This window comes from Sylvia atricapilla, chromosome 2 (assembly GCF_009819655.1).
Source record: "Sylvia atricapilla isolate bSylAtr1 chromosome 2, bSylAtr1.pri, whole genome shotgun sequence".
Lineage (NCBI taxonomy): Eukaryota > Metazoa > Chordata > Aves > Passeriformes > Sylviidae > Sylvia > Sylvia atricapilla.
Window position 1 is genome coordinate 13,651,401 of NC_089141.1, and position 23,893 is coordinate 13,675,293.

A 23,893-nucleotide genomic window follows, 5' to 3' on the forward strand; every position below is an offset into this window, starting at 1 on the left:
ATGAGGCTGAGCAGCCTCCCGGCACCAAGACTTCCCCCTGCACCCTGCCAGGGAGTGTTTCAGCAGCCTGTGACAGCAGCCAGGCCCCCATGGCCTGGCCCTGAGCCCCCTGCCTCCTCCCTGCCTCAGGGGTGGCCTCGGTGCTGCTCGACCAGGGAACAACAGGTACCAGGGGAGGGAAACGGGGCAGGCTGGGCTTCTGCTCGGGGTTTTTGGTGGTGGCAGCAGGCAGGAAGCAGAGGGACACAGTGGAGGGTGCTGTGACTCCTCAGGCTCCGTTCCCCTAACCGTATTCCCCTCTCCTGCCAGCCCAGGAGCTACAGGAAGATGAGGTGCCTGCCTGCCTCGCCACCGGCGCTGGCATTGAGGACGTGGCTGGGGCTCGGGCTCTTCGTGCTGCTCTGCCTTCAGATAGGTAAGCAGGAGCCAGAATGGAGTGTGGGAAGGGGCTGGGCACCAGCAGCAGCACCCTTGTGATGGCCAACAGGGGATGGTTGCCCTCAGGACACTCCTGGTGCCTTCTGCCAGGGCTGAGCCCAGGCCAGGGTTTGGGATGGCTGGCTCTTCACGGAGGAGCCTCAGCTCTCAGCGTCCCAGGCCCATTGCACCAGGCTGCTGTGTCCCAGAGAGGCATGGTGATCTGCCATCCCAGCCAGGGTGAGAGAAATGAGAGCGTTTTTGGTCAGCTGGTGTCTGTGGGGAGCACATGCCGCAGCCCCTTGCACTTTGGCTTCAGCGGCGGGGTGGTTTCTGCAGCTTTTTGGGTGTTTAAAAGTGGGTGCATGGCAGAAAAGATAGGGAAAAGTGGCAGCTCAGAGTGCTCTGCACCTCCTGGGCAGCTCAGCATAGTGAGTGAGCAGAGCAGAGTGAGCTTTCTCCAACAACACAAAGCCCCATGGAAATCATGCCTGGACTGTGTGTGCCCTGTCTTTTTCTGAGGACTTGCCAAAAGCTCACACAGATCTCTCCTCACCTCAACAGGCTTGGGATGAGTCTTCTCAGATGTGTGAAGTGTTAACCAGGAAACCACACAAAATTCACTTCTGAGCTGGAATTCATTGTGGCTACAAAATAAGTTGTGCTTATTGTAAATTTTAGTGTTTCATTGCTGCTAACGATACTCTAGAGCAAACCTGGGCTGAACTGAGGCTTTAGTTAAAAACCAAGTGATGCTAAATTAGGAGCCTTTCATGCTGCTATTGTGAAACTGGGAGATATTTGATGCTGGGTTTCATTTTGAGTTTCACTCTCAGAATTTTAAGATGAAACTTGGAGAATTTAGCAGGGAATGAATTGCAGAGATCACTTGTAAAGAAAGCAATGGCCTCAAATGTCACTCTGGGATCTCTGCTCTTCTGTCTTCCCCTCACTCCTTCCCCTACCTCTGTGCTTGCAAAGTATTTGTCAAGCAGAAATACATTTTGCTTGCATTTTCATCGGGCGAACAATCTGTCATGAGTGGAACTGTTTCTCTCTCAATACTTTAAGAGCTTGTGGTATGTTAATAATGTAATTACGAGCGTATGGTAATTCACCAGTCATGTAATTTCACTGAAAATGATTCTGGTTCCTTGCCTAAAGGATGTATAGTTGGATGCATAGTTTGATGCATGCTAATATCCTCTACTAGAAATAGGAGTTTGATAATAGAAAACGAAGAGCAGGCACTTGGCAGACCGATAAGAGCAGGACAGCTGATGCACGTTTTCCTCTCTCTGTATGCACTCACACACACTCTGAACCCTTTCTCTCCAAAGATCAGCATTCCTACATTAGTGCTCCTTGAAAATATGTGGTGCGGGACCCACAAAGGCCTGGGTTTTAAAAGCTTTACTGGTGCTTGTGGGTGATGCCTTCTCAGCACAGCCCACAGGGACCACAAGAACCGAGTTCTGACCTTGCTGTGGCGAAATAGTGGAGGTCTGGGTGTCTGCCATCACCCTGGAAGTGACTTCCCACACAATATTGAGCAAGTCACCAGAGCCAGTATTTACAGGACTGACCCCACATTGCACTGCTAATGACCACATCAAGGCACAGTCAGGCCTGGCTCCCAGAGCCCGTGTCCTTGGTTTGGCCCAGGTGTCCTGATGCTGGCACAGCTCCCTGATGTAGTGCTGCAAAAGGTCAGGTGGCATTCTAGGGTGGAAACAGGTGCCCTCTGTAAAGCCCATGTGAGCAAAATAGTAACAGACAGGATGCCAGGCTGAATTTTCACATTGTAGCAGTGGGAGGCATTAATGGAGGGCTTAATTAAAAGGGATTTGAAGGTTGTCTTTCATAGGAATTTCATGTGCAAGCTATGTAGATCAATTTATTTTCCTTTGAATTGAGTTTTGCTACTCTGACATTCACCTGAGGTGCCCTGCCAAAATGCCAGAGTAATTTAGAGCTGTTTCTGGGATGTCATCTGCTGCTGGAGACACTGATGTCCATGAACAACACCCCATTGTCTTGACACAAAGGGGCAGAAGAACCTTGGTTACAGCACAACTTTTTTTTTATTTATGATCTGAATGCACTGCTGGTATTCCCATGGGCTTGATTTTGTCCTGCCATTGCACCTTCATGCCTACCTTCAAACTGTAGGATGTTCTCCATCCCAGTTTGTTATCCTAGAAAAATATACCTTGAAGTCCCTCAGTATGACCTTTCCCCGTCCTGTGTGCAAACAAAGCCTAGGCACTGACTTCAGGGACCCAGCAAGCCCAGCTTTAAGTCCACGGAGTATTTTTAAACTTCCCTGGAGTCTTTTCTTCCAGCTGGGGACCACTTAGCCCTTAGTTTCTTCCCAGGGGTGAAATTTTTTGAGAATTTTTGAAGAAAATTCCCTAGAGCTTTTGTAAGTTACTGGAGAGTTGGGAAGGGAGGGGGAATATCCACTTCTGTGAGCGAGCACTGGCTCATTCCGGGAATCCCCTTCCCTTGAGTTACTCCCACTGAAGAGCTCGGAGTGGAGCTGGGTTTCAGAAAGGGACAGAGGGGGCTGAGAAAGATTCCCTCTTTTGTGGGCATCCCTGAATACTGAAGTGTTTAGCAGTGAGCTTTAGGTGCTTGGTGTCTAATTTCCGTGCCAGCTCTGGTATGGGTTGTGCTGGGGCAGGTCTCACGGCGGAGATGGCAGAAATTTTTCTTAACACGCCGGATTTGCCCACTTGATCACTGGATGCAAATTGAGTTTCTGACTTATTCCTCTTCATGCCTTCAGCTGTTGTTTTAATTTCTTTTTTTGGATGAGTTTCTGTCTCCTGTTCCAGACATGCCAAAAAGAAAAGTCTTTCAAAAACAAGAGCAGCGGATCTAAGGAACTCCTTTTTCTGTCTGTCAGTCTATCCAGAGTGAAACCTGCTGCAAGAACTTGTCTGGAGAAACAGAAACCCAGCTAAAGCCTGCTGCTTTTTGGTTATAGAGACGGTTTTCCTTCTTCTGTTGAGTGCTTCTTAAAGACTTCTTCAGAAAGAAGTCCTTAAAAAAAGAAATTCTTTAGAAAAAAAAAAAAACACACAGAAAATTAAACTTGGACAAACTACTCTTATACACACAAAATACAATTAAAAACCTAAATGCCAAGTTTGTAGGGCTATGGGTCAAATGTTCCTTTCACCCACATGATTTCCTTTTTCCAGTTAGATCGGAATGAACCCAGATAGCTCCAGTGACCTCATGTTGCTCTGACTGCAACAGCTATTTTGCATTTCTTGGATCACTGGGACATTTGTATCCCTTTTGCAGTGTGCATGTTGGACATTCCTGCATTTAAACGTGCAAAGTTTGGACTTCTACTAATTGTGGTCGATTACCAGCAGAAGATGCCACCCTTACACCCTCACCTTTTCTGCTCCTCACTGCCTTGATTCTGAGTTACACATGTGGTTTAGTGGGGGTAATTAATCTGACATAAATGACTGGTGTTATCCCTCTGCCTCTCTTGTGGTAAGTTAGTTTTTTCAGAGCCAGCTTGCTTTTACACCTATGCTGTGCACCCTGGAGAGGGATGGATGCAGACAGGAATCACAGTTGAGGGGTACAAATAGGTTGTTGCCACCAGAAGATGTAATCGTGGTCCTCTCTGGCTATGTGGTCCTCCTCTTCTTTGCACATGTTTGATCCCTGGATAATCTACTTCACCTTCCAGCTTGGCAGAAAATTTCCTTTTTTCTTTTTTCTCTCTTTTTTTTTTTTTTTTTTTTAAGACTAGTATATTGAACCAGACTCTGGAGAGCCCTGCAAGGGGGAACATGTGGGATTGGAAGGGAAAGAGGAGCCAGATCCCCTCTGCTTGCGTGGGGAAGGCATGACATCAGTGTGAGTTTGTTGTCTGGCTACCGCCCAAGGTCACGCTGGGGGAGAACTTCCACATTTAGATAAATTCTCATAGAATTAGAGATTTGGTGTTGGAAGGGATCTTGAAGCTTAATTTGTTCTAACCTCCCTGCCATGGACACTTCCACTAGACCAGAATCCCACCCAAACTGGTCTTGAAGACCTTCAGGGCTGGGGCATCCACACCTTCCCTGGGCAACCTGAGCCAGCACCTCACCCCTCACAATAAATATTTCTTCCTAATATCTGATCTAAACCTTCCCTCCTTCAGCTTCTCCCTTGTCCTGTTGCTACATACCCTTATGAAAAGTCCCTCTCCAGCCTTTTTTAAGGTTTCTTTTAAGCACTAAGGTCCCCCTGGAACCTTCTCGAGGCTGAAGGCTTCTCCTTCCTTTTAAACATGTGTTTCCCAGTATAAGAGCTGTGCACATGTGGATGTGGTGTCTTCCATAGGGTGGCAAGGCAGATGTGCTGGACGCAGTGAAGTCTGTTCACTTGGCAGAAGGAGGTCAGTTTTGTTTTAAAATAGATTAACTTTATGTTTAATCATAGCTGTTCTGTCCCGTTGGAAGGGCACCACCACTGGGAGTCTCAGGAGTTCATTTGAGAATATGTAAATCTTTCCCAACTCGGAAATGCCACAGGCTTTGCTTCTGCTTTTTCACTGTTATTCTTTTAAAATATCATTGGTCCCTGGGGACTCCCTGACTGAAAAGAAAGTGCTGACTGATGGTTAATGGTGGCATTTCTACCTGTCCTGCGCTCAAAGGACATCCACCTTTTGGCGAGCTCCAACTCCTACCACATCACATTAAAAGCTGTTAGAAAAGACGATTTAAGGAAGTATCTTTGCACACCGCCGCTCTCGCCTTAGCAGGCACCCTCTGGTGTCGTTTTAAATGCCCTGCAGGCAAGAATTTGATCGCTGTGCCGGGGGAAGTGCTTCAGAGAGAAGAGAGACAGACCCCGGTTCCTAAAAGCCGGGAGAGCCCCTTCCCTGCCCCCAGTGCTCCTGGATGGTGCCTCCAGCAGCACCTGCCCCAGCCAATTCCGCTCCCTCTGCGGCTCCTGCAGCTTACAGACCCCTCTGGGCTGCTCTGCTCTGGTTTCCTGAGTGTCCTCCAGTTCATTCCCATCTCCATGCCGCGCTCCTATCTAGGGCTGTGTGATCTCCCCTCCAGCTGCGGGGTGACTGTCGGGGCTGTCTGCAGAGCATCCGTGAGCTGTGCCTGAGCACAGGCCAGTTTTTCTAACAAGATAATGACTGGCAGACCTGCAGCGTTGTTAGCTGCACTGGTGAGTGTTGCTATGGCTGTGGGCAAGTACTTTAGCAGGAAAAAAAACCCTATATATATATTAAAAATTGTAATTTTTTGACTTTGTATTTGGCTTATGTGAGAGGTATCGTACTTGATTTTCCTAGTTACTGGGTACTTTCACCTTCTATCAGTTTCAAGAGAGGGCTGGCTGCTTGGGGGGCATGTGAGACAGAGATTTAGTAAGCACTGAAGAAAACTACAGCCTTAAGCAGTGGGGAGGACCTCAATTTCAGAAACTGCTGTGAGGACAGCAGCATGCATGGCAGTGGTACTGGAGGAATTAGGAAAATTATCTGAGAACATCTTCAGCTGGGAGATAAATATAGAGGAAGTACAAAGTGATCCTGTCAGCAAGAGACAGAGACTGCAGGGGAAAAAATTAACAAATTTATTTTTGTCTGTCTTTGTGGCAAATCTCCCCCACCAGCCCGTCTTACACAAATGCCACATCTAGTTTCTGCTCCCAGTCTGGGAAATTGAAAGAGTGCTGAGCAAGATGCAGGAATTTGATCTCTAAAGGAACTAAAAAATGCAGATCTTCTGAGGAAGTCCAGATTCACCGGCCCTCCCTGCCCTTTTTTATTCTAGCAGGGTCACATTCCACGGGCTGGGAATGGAGAAAGGAAGAAGGTTCAGAAAGACTCTTCTTTTGCTCATTTCTCCAAATCAAAGACGTCCTTCTGTCCCCTCGGCCGTGTGTCCCTGCTGGTCTGCAGGGGACAAAACGAGGTCTCCATCCTCTCCTCCCTGAGCAGCACCCATGTGGTGCACTCTGCAGTGCAGGGAAAGACCTAAGACAAGATCTAGTCCCCCATCTCCAAGTAATTCTGGTTCCATATCCAGCTCCTTGCTTGGATCTTCCCTCCTGGCAAGATGAGAAATCCGGTGATTTGCACAGAGTTGCGGTTTTACTCATGTAACAAATACAGCCGGCTGGACATACCCGGGCAGCGGGCTTGTCCCAGGCTGACTCAGAAAGCAGGAGATTTTTATCTCCACAAGTACTGAAACCCGACCTGGAGCAAGAGGTGTCAGCTGGCTGGAGCTGCCCCAGCGCTGCAGCAAGCCCCTCTACCCAAGTATTTCAGATTCCCTTTTGTCTTCCCAGATGCTAACTGCAGATTGCCCTCTGCTTCTCACAGCCACTTCATGGCTTCAAGGATTTCCTCACTGAAGATGTGCAAACACGCACAAAATAAAACAGCATTACAACGGAATGAAGGCTGCTGATGGAGTGGGACACCAAAACACCCTGGGAGTGCTATAAAAATTGCCAAATCAACAGTATAGAGATGGACAAACCAGGGTTACTCTTTTGTTTAGGAGAAATGTGGCAGCATAAAGATGGGAAGTACATAAAACCATGTATGGGGTACCCTGAGGTTACAGCACAGAAGCAAGCAAGGATGAACTTTTAGAAAAACCTGTTCAGGCCATTTCCCTACCTCAGACCTGGCATGCCATCATCATGCACTAGGATTAATCATGTCATTTAACTGCTGCAGGCACCCTTGAGTAGTGTCAGCAGGTACAGGGAACAGAGGGGAATCACTGCTGAACAAAGTCCAACACTGGCTTTATTTGGGATGCCTTCTTTTCTGCTCCCCTCTCTAACCACATTTGGGATGAGCAAGGGAATTTGACTTGAGCAAAGCATTTGGATTTGCAGCTGCATTGCTCTCCAAAGCAGCCCAGAGCAGCAGCAGCCCTGTGGTTTGTGATGAGAGGTTGGGCTCGGAGTTGTGCAAGGGGAAAGGGCCGCTCCTCCTTTTCATGTCTGCCAAGACCTCTCTTTGAATGCCTGAACTTGGTGGAGTGGAGAGTGTGAAGAAGGAGCCTCAGAGGCTTGTCAAGCACTCATGCCTGGGTTAATCTGCAGTCACTGACTCCATAAAGAGGACAGCCAGCAAGGCCTTATAGCACCCACTTTTCTCTGTTTCATCCCATCTTTCTTAGTGCACAGGGTCTTAAAATGAAACACGGAGGAAGGCAGTGTTTTTATGCACTTCTGAACCAGTGTCTCCACACAGAGGTTATCTGGGCATTTAGCAGGGTCTTTCTGTCACCAATATGTTCACAGGAGTCACTGATTTAAACACAAAGCATTTCACATACTCCCATGTAGCACAGGATATTCGCTGGCTTTTGGCTCCATGGAAAGCCTGGGGAGAATCTCATTCCTCACTGGTAAAATCATCTGGGATAAAGATAAGATCAAGGAGGAGTGTCTAGTCTTTTAAAGATTCAGCTTTTCAAAATGTCTTCATTTTTTTTATTCATTGTCTGTTTTGCTTGGAAACCCCTGTAAAATACTACATTGCCCTCAAAGGATAAATCATGCAAGTTTGGAGTGAATGTGCTCTTCACAGAAAATCAGGGGTCTGAGCTGCAGAATGGGAATGCCAGCTGCTTGGTCCTAGGCAAAGTCAGTGATGCCATTAATTTACGAGTAGAGATACCAGCTGCTGCTGCAAAGATAAACAGAAAACCAGAAGGGAAAAAAATATAAAAAAATAAAAAAAAAGCAAGGCTTACAAGGGCAGAGAATTGGGGAATGCAGGGGGAGAAAGCGTCTGTTCACCAGGACTTTTCTGGAGGTTTCCAACAGTTTGAGGCTGCTTCTCCAGAGCATTGCTAGGTCTTTAGCTGCCTTTTACTGTCAAATGTCTCTGCAAGACTTCTGTGCCAGAGGAAATCTGCTCTCATGTGCCATCTCACTGCATGTGTAGTCAGGATAACAAAGCTTTCTGTGGCTGGGGAATTTCTGAGTCAAGGCTTGGGCAAAGAGTGCAGGAAACAGGGATGCGGGCTCAACACCTCTCCTGACTCTCAGAGCAAACAAGAAGGAACAATTCTCCTCTATACTCCTTTCTGTTCCAGTTAGTCCTGCTGCATGGGGCATCTGCAGCACAGGCAAAGTTTGAATGAAGCAACCTTGTCTGCCCAGGGAAGAGAAAGTCAGCCCTTCCATCAGTTCAGCACTGCCACATGACATGGGCTTCCAATGATGGAGTGATGTGTGTGGCCAGCAAAAGAGTGGGTGGGCTTCAGAGGGGTGGGAAGAGGAGGGATCTTTTTCTAGAAGAGTCATTAAAAATTATTTCCATGGTGAATACCTTCCCCTCAGCCTGGCTGCAGAGAGCATTCAGCACAGAAACGGCACAGAACTGGATTTTCATTTTTGCTTTGCAGTTCACCTCTATAGTGAAAGGGGACTTTTGTAGGGCTGAATGACTCTTCATGGACTTTGGTTCCTTCAGGCTTGCAGCATTCAGGTTGCAGTTTCAAGGGTGCAAGAGCCTTTTAAGGGTAGACATGACATCAGCAGGAGTTTCCAGCCCCTGCACATGTACTCCCGAGAAGGTTTTTGTTCTCCTTTTGGTTGCAAAGGAGACTCTGAGGGGCAAGGTAGGGAGAACCTCATGCAACTCATGATGTGATATCACCCTGACATTTACTGTACACCTACTCTTCCCCTACTGCTGCAAAAGAAAACAGAAAATGGTCTTTATCAATCCCAAAGTTTGGCTGGATGTTTGACTGGCTGCTTTTTTGAGCCTCTCCAATAGTAGTAAGAGCTGCACTGTGAGAACTAGTGTAGATTGTGGTCAAAGATAAAAACACACAAACACACACAGGTACAGGAGGAGGGACTTCAAAAATCACAGCCTGAAGTGGGCTGCTTTTAAGGTGAACAGAAAGAAATGCTTTCTCACACAGCATGTAATCAGACTGCAGAAGTCATTGCCAGAGGATGTTGTGAATGCCAAAAATATATGTGCATTCCTGAAAGGGCATTCCTGAAAGGGCAAGAACTCTTCCTGCAGGGTAGGTCTAGCAGAAGCAATTTAAATGCTGATGTCAAGAAATCCTGAATTTCAGGCTGCAAAGGTTGGCAAGACAAGGCAGTTTTTCTCCTGCATGGAAGAATTAGTTTTTCTCTCATTTTTGCTACCAGTTGATGGCTGACAGAGGTCAGTGGGCTGAGCAGCTCCTGGTCTGCCCCAGCTTGGTTGCTAATCCTCTGCAATGCATTGAAAGGGGAAGTACAGGAAATGGGGGGGGAAATATTGAAACTTCCCCTTTGGAAGACCAGTGGAGTGGCTGAGTGGAGGGAAACCAGTTAAATAAGAAGTCGTTAATTTAATTACATTTTCTATTTCATTTAACTAATATTAAAGCATTCCATAGTGTCACCAGGACCTCCACAGTATTTTTTGGTGTGTTTCCTACAGATTTAATGTTAAGGATGCAAGTAGAACAGGGGTGGGTATGTGGCAGGGGAGGGGAGTGAAACTTATTTCACAGAATCACAGAATAATTTAGGTTGGAAAAGACCTTTAAGATCTTTGAGCCCAACCTTTAATTCAGCCCTGCCAAGTCCACCAACAAACCATGTCCCTACGTGCCACATCTACATGACTGTTAAATGTGCTTTCCCAGGCTTTGTGTCTGGGCTTTATTCCAGCAAGCAGCCCCAAAATCCAGCTGTGCTGAGGCACTGGCTGAGCATCCGCTTGTCTCCCTTCAGCACTGGCAGCTGTAGGAATGTGAGCAAGTCACCGGACTGTGCCACAAGGGTCTTGCTGTGACAGTGGCCCCAGAGTCCGTGAGTCACCCCAGGGTCTGTGAGTCAGTGCTAAGCAAATGAGGCCTGGCAGGCAACCAGCTTGTGGCTGCCTTGGACACCGGCTGAATGCGAATGCTGCAGCATCCCGGTCACAGCCTGAGGGCTGCGCTCTGCCTCGCCTCGGACAGCGTGGCTGCAGTTAGGCTGGGACTATCAAGAGTGAGCCAGCAGCAGCCAGACTTTGCTGGGGGTGGCAGTTCTGAGGCTCAGCTTTGAGCATTGCTCAACTCACACTTCAGGCAGAGCCTTTGCACGTGGGCTCTTCCCTTCCGCTGATGGGTGATGCTGCGTTGTCCCCATCAGTGACACATCACCTGTCAGGACTTTCCTGCTTCCTCTCTCAGGTATGTTTACTGAGATGTGCTCTGCAGGGAAGGAAGAGGGAATCTGAATCTTTTCTGTCCTGAAGACAGCTATGTCCTTGTTTTTCTGCTCTCAGTCAGTGGAGTGTAGCAGACTGATATCCCACTTCCACCGCTGCAGATGAGGGCTTAGCAGCGAGGCCAAGGCAAGCACGACAGAGGGCAACCTGATCTTCTGGACTAACAAAGCCGGGTGCACATCATCCCCAGGCTTGCACTAACTCAGGTGAAAGCCCAGCCCTCTGCCCTGTGGTGCAGCACAGGGCTGTGTGTCCATGCTTTCAGCAGCAGCAGGAATGCCTTGCTAGGCTGCTCCTTGGGAGGTCAGGCCCTGTGAACCTTTAACCACTGGAAAGAGGAAGGAGAGGGAAAGCAAGGCGGAACCTGGGAGCAGGGTGCTTGGGAGGGGAATTACTGCTCCCATGGTCAAAGTTGTACCTAATTTCACCCTGCAAGGGTCTCAACTTATTGTTGTCAACCCATGGCTGTACTCTGGGGATGGCACTGGCACAGTCACTGGCCGGTAGTTGGGGAACATCTGTGCTGGTTCCAAGTCATCCCATGAGCTTTCACAAAGATAAATTTGCTCTAGCTGAACTAGGCAAAATTGTTCATTTGCTAATGCTGGAAGGCTGATGACAGTGTGGCGGCAATCTTTGTGTATCATTGTAGGGTTGATTCTGATTTCTGGGATCTTGAAAGTTTGGGAGGTTTTTTTAATTTTATTTTACAAAAAAATAACTACCAAAAATCCTCCAGCCCCCCTGAAGAAATAGTCCACTGTGGCCCTGTTAGACATGCAGAGAACCCAGCGGAGAATGACACAGATTTTCCAAACACCAGGCTCTGAAAAGGGAGAGCAGAGGAGATAGCACTTTGTACATGTGTGTTTCTATCCCTGTTTTTAAAGGAGCCAGCAAAATTTCTGTTCAGGCAAGCAACTCTCCTGCCTTTGCCTTCGCCTTCAGCAATCCATGCAGCAATCCATATGTGCCCACTGGGTCATGATTCTGAGTAGGAGTGCAGCATGATGTCCACGGCAATGCCCAAGGATGGCTCCTCTCAGTGCAGACCTGAAGCTTTAAAACAGCTCCGTGGGTGATGAGGGATGTGAGCAGTCAGAGCCAAAAGGGGAGAGCTTTAAGCAACAGGTCCTGGCACAAGGCTGTACCACTGACTCACTGCCTTTTGTTTGCCCCTCACCTGCAGGCCAGGCACTGGAGAAGAAAGTAGTCAAGGGCAAAGTGGGGGAAAAGGTCAGCCTGCCTTGTTGTCATGAAATCCCCAGCTCAGAAAGCCTGCACAAGTACCGTGTCTACTGGCAGAAGAACATCACGGACGTGGTGCTGGCCTACTCAGAGGGGAATCTGATCTACAAGCACGAGCGCTACCGGAACCGGACGGAGATGGACCCCTGGAACCTCACCCTGTGGATCTCCCCCATGGAAATCCTGGACAATGGCTCCTACCAGTGTGTGGTTCAGCACAACTCTGTCGTGGTGTGTGACCAGTCTGTCATCCTCTTTGTGACAGGTGGGTGGATTGCCTCCTGGCACCTGAGGCTCTCCAGCTTCTGGGGGTGAAGGATGCTCTTCCAAGCTTATTCATACTGTAGCAGATAGACTTTAATCAGGAAGCCTGGGAGAGTGCTGGAAGGTGTGTTCACTGCTTCCACTCCAGCAGCCTCTCTTCCTACCTTTCTAAAGCTACCTCAGGTACTGAAATATTTTTGTCACCACCAACCCAACCTCCTCCCCTTGATGCCTTCCTCTTGTGAAAGGATCCCTCCTGGGGTCCTCCCCAGCTACCACTGGAGATAGGTGCCTGAAGCAGCCCCTGCTGTCTTTGGGGCAAAGCAAGACCAAGCCCTTAGTGCCTGCCAAGCATTCAAGCTGAAAGAGAAATAGGGTGGCCATGGCAGCATCCCAACCCTGCATCCAAACCCCTATGGAACTGGCTGCACTGCAGCTCCACAGCCTAAGGCTGAATTCATCATGGAGCTTTGAGGCTTTTTACATTAAAGAAACCGAGTTCCTTTGTTCAAAATTAATCTGAATCTTCTCTTAGAGGCCACAAAAAGTTCCACTGACATTTTCCATTTCCAGCAGTGTTTGTGTGGCAGTTGATCTCAACCAAAGCAGAGATACTGGTGACATATATAAACATATACATGCATTTTAATACCTTTAACAGCAGAGAGTTACATGAATCTCCCAGATAAGTCAGTGAAGGAGCATTCCTCATCTGGAAGGAGATTTGGCAACAAAAAAGGACAAGGGCCTGCGGTTTCGCCATTTTTGCTGGTCTGAGGGCATATGTGCAAGGGGAGAAATTCACTGATCTTTCTGGGAACTGGCATGAGAAAAGGGAAGTGTACCGCCAGCACCCTTTTTTTAACCATGAGGGTTGAGGAGTTAACTGCATAAAAGGCATAAAACTACGGATCTCTTTTCCTGTCCACAAATACTCCAGTTTCTTTCCGGCCAGAAACCCCCTTGCTGTCTTAACAGGCCAGCTGTAATAATTATGGTAGACTTCTGCTCCCTTTGGTGAAGTGAGATCAAGTTATTGTGGGGATCAGGAAAGGGGAATGCTGGAATCAGGCTGGGATTTTCTAGGCTAGTTGGCAGTGTCATATTGCTCAACAGACAATGAGCCTGGAAGGAAAACTGTCTCTCCTTGCTTGCCACTGGTTAGCCATACAGTGCTGAGCAAGTTGCTGTCACTAGTGACTGGTTGCTTGGTATCCTAGACCATGAGCAGGAAAAACTCCCTATGGTGAATGCTCTGTGGGGGAGTGTTTGCTTTGACCATGGGTTTTGGGGGCTGCAGACCTTGCTGTGGCCTGACAGAATGGTAACCAGATCTCTCTCACTTCAGCTGACTTCAGCAAGCCCAACGTGACGGCAAAAGTGTCCGCTGACTCTTGTGAGTCTACTGAGATGGTGATTACATGTTCTTCTCACGGCGGTTTCCCCAAGCCCAAAATCTCTGGAGCCCTCAACAACGTGTCCGTGGAGTGGAATGCCAGCTGGGTGTCTGAGTCCCGCCTCAGCCCATACAGTGTCACTGGAAAACTGGTGCTCAACGTGACCAAAGACATCAACATCACTTGCTCCGTTGAATACAGTGGCTTTGCCACGTCCACCAGTTTGCTTCTGAGTATGTTTTATTAATGTTTCCTGTCACAAAACCATTTTGCTAGATCTGCTGAGTTGCCTCTCTGAGAATGCAGTAGGTTTTGTGCAAGTGTTCTTGCGAAGATCACCCAGTGATCCGATCTGTGAACTACACGCCAAAATAATTTAAAGTCTGGAAGATAGCCGGGGTGGGAAGGGAGAGTTACAACAGTGACTGACAAGCAGAGGCAGCTCTGTCTTCCTGCTGCTCTGCTGCAGCTGGGCTGACAGCTGAACTGGATCCTGTTGTGATCTAGTAATGTCACACTTGGTGGCTGCCATGGGCTGGGGCTGCCACCATCCTGTGCCCCATGGTCTGGCTGCCAGCTGTGTGACACAGACCTGGTATTTAAATGGAGGGACCAAAGGCACGTGTGCTTTAAAAGCCACAGGCTGAGCTTTAAAAGAATTTCCACGTTTAACAAGCATGTTTGTCCCTGCTTCAGTGAAAGAACCTGTCAGCTGGGGTCTAGACAAAATTCTGCTTTCAAATGTAACATAGGGTTAACTCGTACGAAAAGAATTCCATCACTGAGCATAGCTTAGAAGTGATGGCATAATAGATAAGTCTGTGCTTTGAAAAGCTTGAGGCACAAGTGGAAACAGCATGAGGGAAGGCGGCACACTACATTCCAGATGTTTTGCAGTAGAAGGGGATTTGCAAGAAAATTCGTAAAAAACCAAAAGGATTTTTTTTAATGTTGTTACCAAAAGGTATTCTGAAATGTCTTTGGGTCTGATGTTTTTACTGTAGAGATAAGGGCACCTTCAAGGGACGAGAGAGAAACAGTATTTTTCCTAGGGAATTGTACCTTATTCATCAAGGTAGCGTATTCATCTATCTTACTAAAATCAAAGGTGCTTGTGGGGAGAGGTGCCATTCAGCTTCAGAACAAATGCCAGGAACTAGTGCTTTATGAATATTGGCTATTGCTGGATGTAGAGCATAATGTCCCCAATGAAGGGAGAATAAGGTTATGAATAGCTCACTGCATAGAAAAAGAGCAACAAAAAAAAGCAGTAATCAGAGGAAGGTGCAGTCAACAGTAACACATCCACAGCAGCCACAAACCCCCCACTTTTTGACTTTTAGGATGTGGAACCACTCCCATTTTGGTATGGTGTAAATGGTCCTCCAAACAAACCTTTCAAGAACACTTTAGTTACAGACAGAACAGAGCCTCTGGTAAATGTAGAAGGCAGCCCCTAAAGAGTGAGGGGAGGACTGAACAGCAGATCAGGCTGATTAATACCTTAGGAGTGCAAGAATGTCTCAGATGCACATGGTGGAAGAACTGAAGGTGTGTGTACATAGGTCTGCAGACCTATGGACATGCAGCAAGTCCTGTCCTGTACAAGAATGGCCCAGTATCTACTCTAAAATCCCACTGGTAGAATGGGACTTTCCACCGTCCCCAATGGTAAAAAGCCAAAGGCTCCAGACCCACTGAAACTGAACTCTGCCACAACAGTTTTTCTGCCATGCAGAAAAAAAGGACTATTTTTGACTGTTAAATGCATCATTCACCTGTAAATCCAAAGGGAAAAAAATTAGACATAAATTTCATTATAAGAATAAGGAAAACTGCAAAGTACCTTTTAGAACAGAAATTTTCTAGCTGTGAACTCAGACTTTTCCACCAAGCCTAGCTCATTTCCCTGAAACAGCTTATGTGTTTTTAAATTTTCTCTGTCTCAGGACAAAGACCAAGCTTTTTACATTCTGTGGATGTGTTAAAAATTTCAGCCCATAGCAATTGTGGGTAAATGGAAGAAATTTAGCTGCCAGCTTTGTTTGCTTGTTTATTGAGTAAGTCCATTTTCAGGCTGAATAGCTGAGTCCGAATTTGGCCAGAACCTCTGAAATGCACATACTTGCTCCTAAATTAAAATGCCAATATCCTGTTGGGCCTTTTATTTATGTTTTATTTCTCCTGTCTCAGGAAAAACAAACGACTGTGTGGTTCCTCCTGTGCTTCCACCTTATAATGTCATTACTGCTTCAATTATCATCGTTATCACCTTCATTGTGGCTATCACCCTGGCAGCAAGATACCTCCCAAGGCATGGTAAGTGCAGCTTCTTTTTCAAGAAGGTATCTCTTAGTGCTGATGGAATTTTTATGTAGGATACACATTTATAGAAACTTTAATGTCACACTAGGTATTTCTGTACCTTCTTCTCATTTTTCTCATTTCCTTTTTTTTTTTTTTTTTTTTTTTTTTTTCCCTTCAGCATCCACTGTCACAAAATCTAAGTCTAGCTCATGATTTTGCTACATTTTCTGTGCAGGCAACACTTGACTTCAGGTTTGAGAGTGAAGAGGTGACAGGGAGTTTTGACAGCAGATCAAAATATTTCCAAAATGAGGGGTAATGAAGAGGTTCACAAAGGCTCATTTTTATGTATTAAGATGCTTTAAGATGCTTTAAAATGCCAAGAATTTTGGTGGTCATGATACATAACAGCTGAGCACTGAGAGTTTCAAAATTGGATCTCTCTCCACACCCTACTTAATCCCTCAAGAAGTCACTGAGGGAAAGTAACAAAAATACCTAGTGTTAGGGCCACAAGAGAGACTTCAGCATAGCAATGTCCTACTTTTAGGGAAACACCAGCCAGGAGAGTTAGATTTGTATTCTTTGTACAGCAAAAAATGGCACAGGTAAAGTGTCTGGTCCCATCTCATGAAGTCTTCAGTAACTCCAAGACGAATCTCCAAGAGTTTTTCAATGGCAAAGGGGACCTCGAATATCTCAGGGTTAGCAGACAGCTGAATAATTTACATTTTTTCTCTTCAAAAAAGTCCTATCTATTAGCTGTTGCTCCTAATGTCTAAGCTGACCTTTCCAGAAAGTCTCTGAAGATGTGGGCAGGCATTTAGTAGATTTATAAAGGTAGGTAGGATTGAAAGTCAACAGCAGTAGGTGCTTTATCCACGTCCTGTGAGCAGCTTTTCAGAGCAGTCCTGGAGGATGACAGAGGTTTTGCTACACATATATTAAGGATAAATAAACATCCAGCTGAGTTCTGTCAGGTCACTAGGGAAGCCACGTCTGGGGATGAGAATCCCACACTCAGGGAGCTATGCTCAGGCCACTCACACCATCTGGCTGTGGTATTCCCCGTTGGAAAAGGCCATTTTCTGGGCAGCAAGGGCTCAGTTTGCTTATAGACACCTCTAAGTTTTCCATGCTTGTGTCTTCTGATACCTCTACTTGAATTTCAGACAAGTTCACTCCCAAGTTAGACATGCAGAGGTCTCATTTTTATTTTTCTTTTCCCCTCCTCTTCAACCACATCCCTTCAAAAACCAAGGTGACCACTGAGTCACGCTGGGCTAATTTCCTTTTAGTGTTTTATCACAAAAAAAGGAAGCTTCTGGAAGGCAGTGACTCCTGGTCACACCTGTGCACCTCCTCATTTTCCACCTCTGTGCCCTTATGACACAAGTGCCAGTTCTTCTCCCCTGCTGTTCCCTAGGGCTGTGTCAACAGGAAAGTAACAAGCAGGCTGAAACCAAGAAAATCACACTTGATCACAGCCTGTACTCTTAGCTGCATGTATAATGAACTTCTAATTATAGGAGAAAATGAACTGGAATCAGAAGATTTGGCTCTCAACAAATATAGGCTGGAAATTAAAAGGTTCCTTACCATTAAATTAGCAAGATCCTGGAGCACTCTGAGATAGCCTTTTATACAGAAACGGAATTGCTTTTAAAGCAGATGTAAAAAGCATACCCATGTGGTAGAATGCAATCACCTGCAAACAGCATGGCACATGGCTGCATTAACTGGAATTTCCCTTTTAGTCCCACTTCCAGAATATGCACAGGGAGTAAATTTGCTGAGTCAGGTGGTGCTAATTTGGTTCAGCCACTTTCCAGACCAGGCACAGAAGAAACTGTATAAGAAACTGTAAGAAGTGTAAGAAGCTGAAGCCAGAGCTTCCACCCAGCTCTCGAGTTTGTGTCGCTGTCCCATTTCAGTGCTGCTGTGCACGGCCATCTGTCTGGGAGGGGAAATATGTGCCCTGAGAGGGCTTCCTGTGGGTGCTGCTGCAGGTCACCTTTTAAGAGGTCTGTGGGATCCCAGAATAGGTCTGAGAGCACCTCTGTTGTTCTGGGCTATGGAAAGCTGAGTCAGGAGTTGCTAAGCGTGGTTTCTGAGCTCAAAAAGCCGTGCTTCAAAGAGCTGAAGTGTGGGAGGGAAGAATAGAAAGGCAGAGCAAAACAGAACGGAAGTAAGAGTTCTCAGATGCGTGATTGTTGTGGTGGACAAAACAATCAGGTGCTTTGTTGAGGTTCACAGCCGCCTACTCTGAGGAGCTCACAGCCTATTTTGCAGTAATTTAAGAATGAAAACAGAAAGCACCAAGATTCGAGGTCGCCTAAAGAATAGCTTAATACTCACAATTTGTGCGAGCATAATTGCACAAGATTCAACTTGAACTACTAAAATTCAGTCATAGGTGGTGAGATATTAAGTGGATCTGCTTAATCTGAGATCCTCTTTAAGTTCTGAAATAGTTTGTTTGTTTTAGCACCGGCAGATAGATAAACTGCAATTAATGACATGTAACTTCCATCATTATTTCCCTTCTGACCTTATCTCAGCATGGAGCAACCTGGTTTTGTGACAGGTTGAGGTTCTAGCCCTGTGCTAACAAGAGCAGTTTTATCCATATGACACTATATAGATATTTATTTGTAACAGAGCTTTCTATCAGCTCAGACTATGACCATATTAATCTACTAACAAGAGATCTTCTTTTTCAGTTTGTTCTCACTGTTGTAAGCGCCAAGATTTGGTGGAAGAGAGTGAGAAAGAATATTCAAAGGCACCCATGAGCTCTAAATGGACAGCTGAAACATCATCTGTATGACCAGATTGCATTTACAGGTAGCTTTTTTCACTCTTCTCTTGGCAAAACAGTTTAAATTATTAAAATTAATGAATGCTTTTGCAATGTTAGCTCAAAACACCACGTATCATCCAGCTGTCAGGATCTGCAGTGACATCCCCTTCCATGAGTGCTCATGGAGTCCCCCTGTGCTCATTTATGGGTTTTCCAAGTAAACACCGTGCAGTTTTTTAGTGCCTGTCTTGTCGGGATCATTTGTGAGTTACTCATCCCTACCTCAGGTGCCACATGTGGCTTTACCCCTTAGAGGTTCTGGCTGATTCCCTGTGAGCCATGTGCCTGATCTGATGCCTCAACATGGGAACATCACTGATGATAGAAATTGAGGATTGAGCAAATGGTGGTAAGGGAAAGGGTACAAAAGAACAATTCCAGCTTCCCCAGTGTGATCAGACACGTCAGTCCGCTTCTGAGATATGTCCATTCCCTTCAGCAGCGGAGGAATGGAGAAGGAAAAGCTTCATCCCTCAAACTTGCCCAGAAAATACTTATATTTAAAAAGGAGTTACTTTTTATAATGGTATGTTACAAAAGATGGGCTGGAGAAGTCTGGCTTGCCAAGGCTTTATGATTACAAAGGGTTATATTTGTTTTGGCTTGAAAGCTCAGGAGTTTTCAGGGCTGTGTTCTCCAAAAAGACACTTAAGTGAAGAGACTTCAGGGAAGATTAGCAGCTAACTGTTCTTATTCACATCATTATCCAAGTGGCTGCATTTCCTGCTCTCAGCGCAGCATGCGGCATTGCCAGGGTAATGCCTGTGGAATTGCCAGGGTAATGCCGTAGAGCAACAGCTGCCGGGTGCTGGAAGGCACGACTTTGTCAAACTGTGCACTGCAGAATCTAAAGGTTTAATAGTTTTGAGGTGGGAAGGAGGGGAAACTCTCATTCAGGCCACTTGTCTCATTTCCAAACCTGACCACCCACTCATGTTTTCCTCTGGGGAAGGCCCTGTCTGGAACAGATACTAGAGCCTTGGTTAGAATGAATTTTGGGGAGTTTTGTGATGGGAGTGGCAGGAGTTCACCTACAGAATAAACCCATTCTCTTTTGTTATAAAAGTTTGCCAAGATTTTCCTGTAGGGGACTGGTGCTTCCCGACTCCTGGGACAGCGGCTGTCTGCGGCCTGGGATGGAAGCTGTGCTTCCTTAGAGGCTGACTGCCATCTCGTGATGCGCTGAGCCATGTCCTACTGCTGCTCACATAGGGAAGCACGTTCATTAGCCGTGTCCGTTCCCAAGGGCTTTGCAGGAGCGCTGGGCCAGGCTGCAGCTCTGCACCGCCCGCTCCCAACAGCTCCCAGTTTAGGGACCAGGAGCCCTCTTGTGGAGGCCTCTCGCAGGTGATACCTGTTTGTCGGCTCTGCAGCATTACTGGGGTACATTTAAGGTGTGAAAACCAAAAAAAAAAAAAAAAAATAATCAGCGAAATCTTTTCCTCGAGTCCCTCAGGTTCTTCACGCTGTGCATCCCGCACTGCAGACTCCACTGTTCGTTGTACAGCGATGCTTGCTGCATGGACCCTTTGGCTCTCTGCAAGGGGGAGGCAGCGGGAGAAAACTGCTCACCACGGCCCACAACACAACCTCCTGTGAACGAATGCAGCCCCCGCCCACGCCACAGAAGCTCCTCACAGCTAGGTCGCTGGCATTCCAGCCGAGAGGACCCTCCGTGTTCCTGCAGCGGGGCAGAAGGATGTCAGCAGTGGCACACCAGGTCAAGACTCCAGGAGCCTCTGGCTTGCTGCTGTCTCTGTGAGAATCAGCAGCCTGCAGAGCCCTAGCAGAGAGCCCACGCCCACCTGCCCTTCAGTAACACGGAGGTGCCCTTTGGGAGACCCCAAATCGTGACTGCAATCTCCTCAGTTTATGCCTCCATGTTGCAAGTGGGAGCAGCTAAAACTTCTTTTATATTCAGCCTCACACAAGTATCTGTTCTTCCTGCTGGAGGACTTTGGATTTGGACTCGACCATTACAGATACACGTCCCTTCTCCCCTAAAGAGGCAATAGTGGACACATTTTTCATGAAAAAAAAGACACCTTGGAAGTGAGTCTGTGTGCCTCATGCTTATTTGCAGGGCTACGAGACTTTTTAGGGAATGATACACACTGACAGCACTCCTAAGACATAATATTGCTTAGCTACTGCCGTGGCACAAGTTCTCACAGCCTTTCTCTCCTGAAAGGACAGCCTTGCCAACCCAAGCACTGAGGTGCAGCTCCTCCATCCAGCTGCTGTGTGAGGGCACACAAAGCTGTGCACACACACGGCCAAGCTTTCATGTGCATTCCTTCCCACCCACACCTGTAAATACCCACTGGAACTTGTGTGACAGCCAGGGCTGATCTCGTGTGTAGCTGCTGTAATCAAATGTAGCTCGGGGCCTTGCTTCATAAACCTGGGTCTGCTTCTGTGTGTACATCTGCCATGGGATAATTGTTAGGGAAAGCTCTGCAGATTTTTGGGAGTTTCTCACAGCAACATGAGGATATTTACTTTGCACTGAACGTTGCTGCTTTCTGCCAGTGTTCTCTCTACCCAGCCAGGACTAGAAGGAATTTCCCTACAGGATGCTAACAATGGACAGGACTCATTGGATCTGGGTGACATTCTTGCCTACTGTGTAGGAAAAAATGGTTTCTCATTTTGAGGGGAAAGGAGGAAAATGCCCCAACCCCAATAAGCTTCCTAAGCAATTCTGCCTACTAACCTAATGCAACCCTGCCCTGAGTTTGACTGGAATGTTTTTCCCTTTTGCTCTGCAAGCTGTACCCATTCCCTCACTGTTCTATCCACGTTATCAGGGCACACCAAAGTCTGAAAGCACAATGCCATCCTCTTTGTGGGATGTGTTGTCACTTGAGCTGCTTATCTTCCTAGGACACAGCAAAGACATAGCCCATCCATTTCACTTTTTTTCTGGTTGGTACATATTGAGAAACTGCTGGAGAAAATAGGGGGATTAAATGTGGTTTATAGGATACTGAGCTCTGAGATTAAGTAAGAAATAAGACAATGCTCCCTTTCTACTCCTGCGGAGTCATGCTGTGCCATCACCTTTTTACTGCTTTCCTATTGTCCCAAGTGTAATGGGAACTTCAGAACATTCTTACAGAGTTTTTGACAGAGAAAAAGAGGTAAGCTGGGGGATAAGGAAGCAATTGCACTTGTGTGTTCTGGTTGCAAACAGAACACAAGTGACAGAAATCAGGCTGTTTCCAAAAGGCAGCCTGACTCTATTGCAGGACTTGGTGCATGATGGATGTGTCTCACACTTTTCAGGTTTCCTGTTCTTTCAGCCTATGTTTGTTCCAGCACAAACCACCAGCTTCTTGAAGGTTGACCACCCTCTCTTGGCATTCACTTCCATCTCTGCTGATTTCCAACACTGTTCTTCCCTATAACCACACTGTAATTGCACCTTGCCAGCCACACCACAGCTCTGCCAGTTGTACCAGCATGTTTTCCCTCTCACTGTCTCATGCTCTCCCTACTTCTGCTCCTGACCAGTGATTGCACAGCTCACCAGAGAAGGGTTTCTCTTTTGCACTGTGCCAAACCTTTCCACATCAACAGACTCCAGTAACATTTTCAGTAACTACTAAAAGAAACCAAAAATTTCACTGACAAATATTTCTAGCATCTGGTTATTTTTATATGCTTGATAGGCAGGTTATTTGGTTCGTTCTTCATTAAGCACTAATACTCTGGATCAGGTTTTCTGTTCTTTTATGCTGTATTCATTGAATTGCACACAATTGGTTACTGTGAGATATTCTCAGCTTCTTCTCTGTGTCATTGTAGCAAGTGAACTGCTCTGTTTACCATGGCTGTTTTGTATATAATGTTGTTTCCTGGGGTTCCTCCTTTAATTGTATTAAAAAAATAAATGGTAAACTCTGTTTCCTTTCCTTAGTAATAAAAGATGACTGTCTATGCACTGGGTAGAACCTCTGTTACTCATGTTAGCCACCATTTCACAGCATCCAGAGAAGTGATGCAGGTGTTGACAAAGCTGTATAGCTGGGATTAAGCCACAGCTCTGTCCAGTGTGCTGACAGCAGTGACAAAATGGACACTCAGGCAACCCAACCTGTGATTTCCACACCTCTCACATCTGTCAGTTAGGATTAGGGTTTAGGGTTAGGGTTTAGGGTTAAGGTTAGCTGAGCAGTGTAGCTACAGATCATCCTTCTCCCTGCAAACAGGAGGTTCTCTGCAAAAGCAAAACCCATTGTAAGGTGTTCTCACTGTAGCCCTGTTACTTGGGTTACCTACTCTGAAAGAGGAGCATCAATGATTTCAGTGCTGTGCTTTTGCTGGGGGTGGAGGGAGTGGGGATGTGAAGAATCCCTTACAGGTGTATGTAAAAAACTCTGAACCAATTCTTCACTCCCCGTTTGGGAGTCTAAGATATAAGGAAGCGTAAGGAACTAAATTCAGCTGGAAACTGAGAAACAAATGGCTGCTAATCTTGAGCGTAGCTGGATGTCTCTGCTTCCCCTGGCTTATAAGCAGCATAAGAACATTTAGCAGCCCTTCTTTGTACAGAGAGAAAATCCACACAACTGCTACACCTTGGCTCTGCCTTCCCTCCCATGGAAGAACATCCAATGGTCAGGCACAGGAAAATTAGTATTCTTTAGGCATTCCACCAAACAGGAATAGAGACAGAGCAATGACACAGCTAAATGTCATCAGAGCTGCTGTACAGATAAGAATGTGGGATATTGGGTGGGGATGTAATAGCAAGAAGAAAGAAGATAAAAAAGAAGAAGATAAGACATCGCTGTGTAAGCACAATAGCAAAAATGTGACTTAGAAAGGCCTATTTTCTTTTTCTGAGGGGGGCAAAGGACAACACCATTACTGTCACAAACACATGCAGAGCTTAAAACAAGAAGAGGGAAAGATATATCTATACCTCTGCTTATGCAGATCCTTCACTTGCACATAGAAAAGGAAAAGCAGAACTGGTTGATGACAACCCTGAAATACACCTGTTTCTTCAATGGAAAAATGAGCTACATTGGGGTGTTTAAAAATTAAATGCTCACTTCAGGAGTCAGAAAACACAACACCTTCTTGAAAGCAAACTGTGCCAAAAATCTGCTTTGGGTGGGTGGAATACACTCTGTGGGATTGACTGTTCAT

At 46.4% G+C, this 23,893-nt stretch overlaps 1 protein-coding gene across 1 annotated transcript; it reads left to right on the top strand.

Moving 5' to 3' along the window:
• CD80 (CD80 molecule) lies at positions 1 to 22,679 on the top strand. Its single transcript, XM_066340886.1, is given in 7 exon segments — positions 1 to 103; positions 106 to 156; positions 305 to 415; positions 11,844 to 12,167; positions 13,515 to 13,796; positions 15,757 to 15,882; positions 18,594 to 22,679. Coding segments are annotated over 7 exon segments (1,104 nt in total). The 3' UTR covers positions 18,701 to 22,679.
• Positions 22,680 to 23,893: the final 1,214 nt, after the last annotated feature.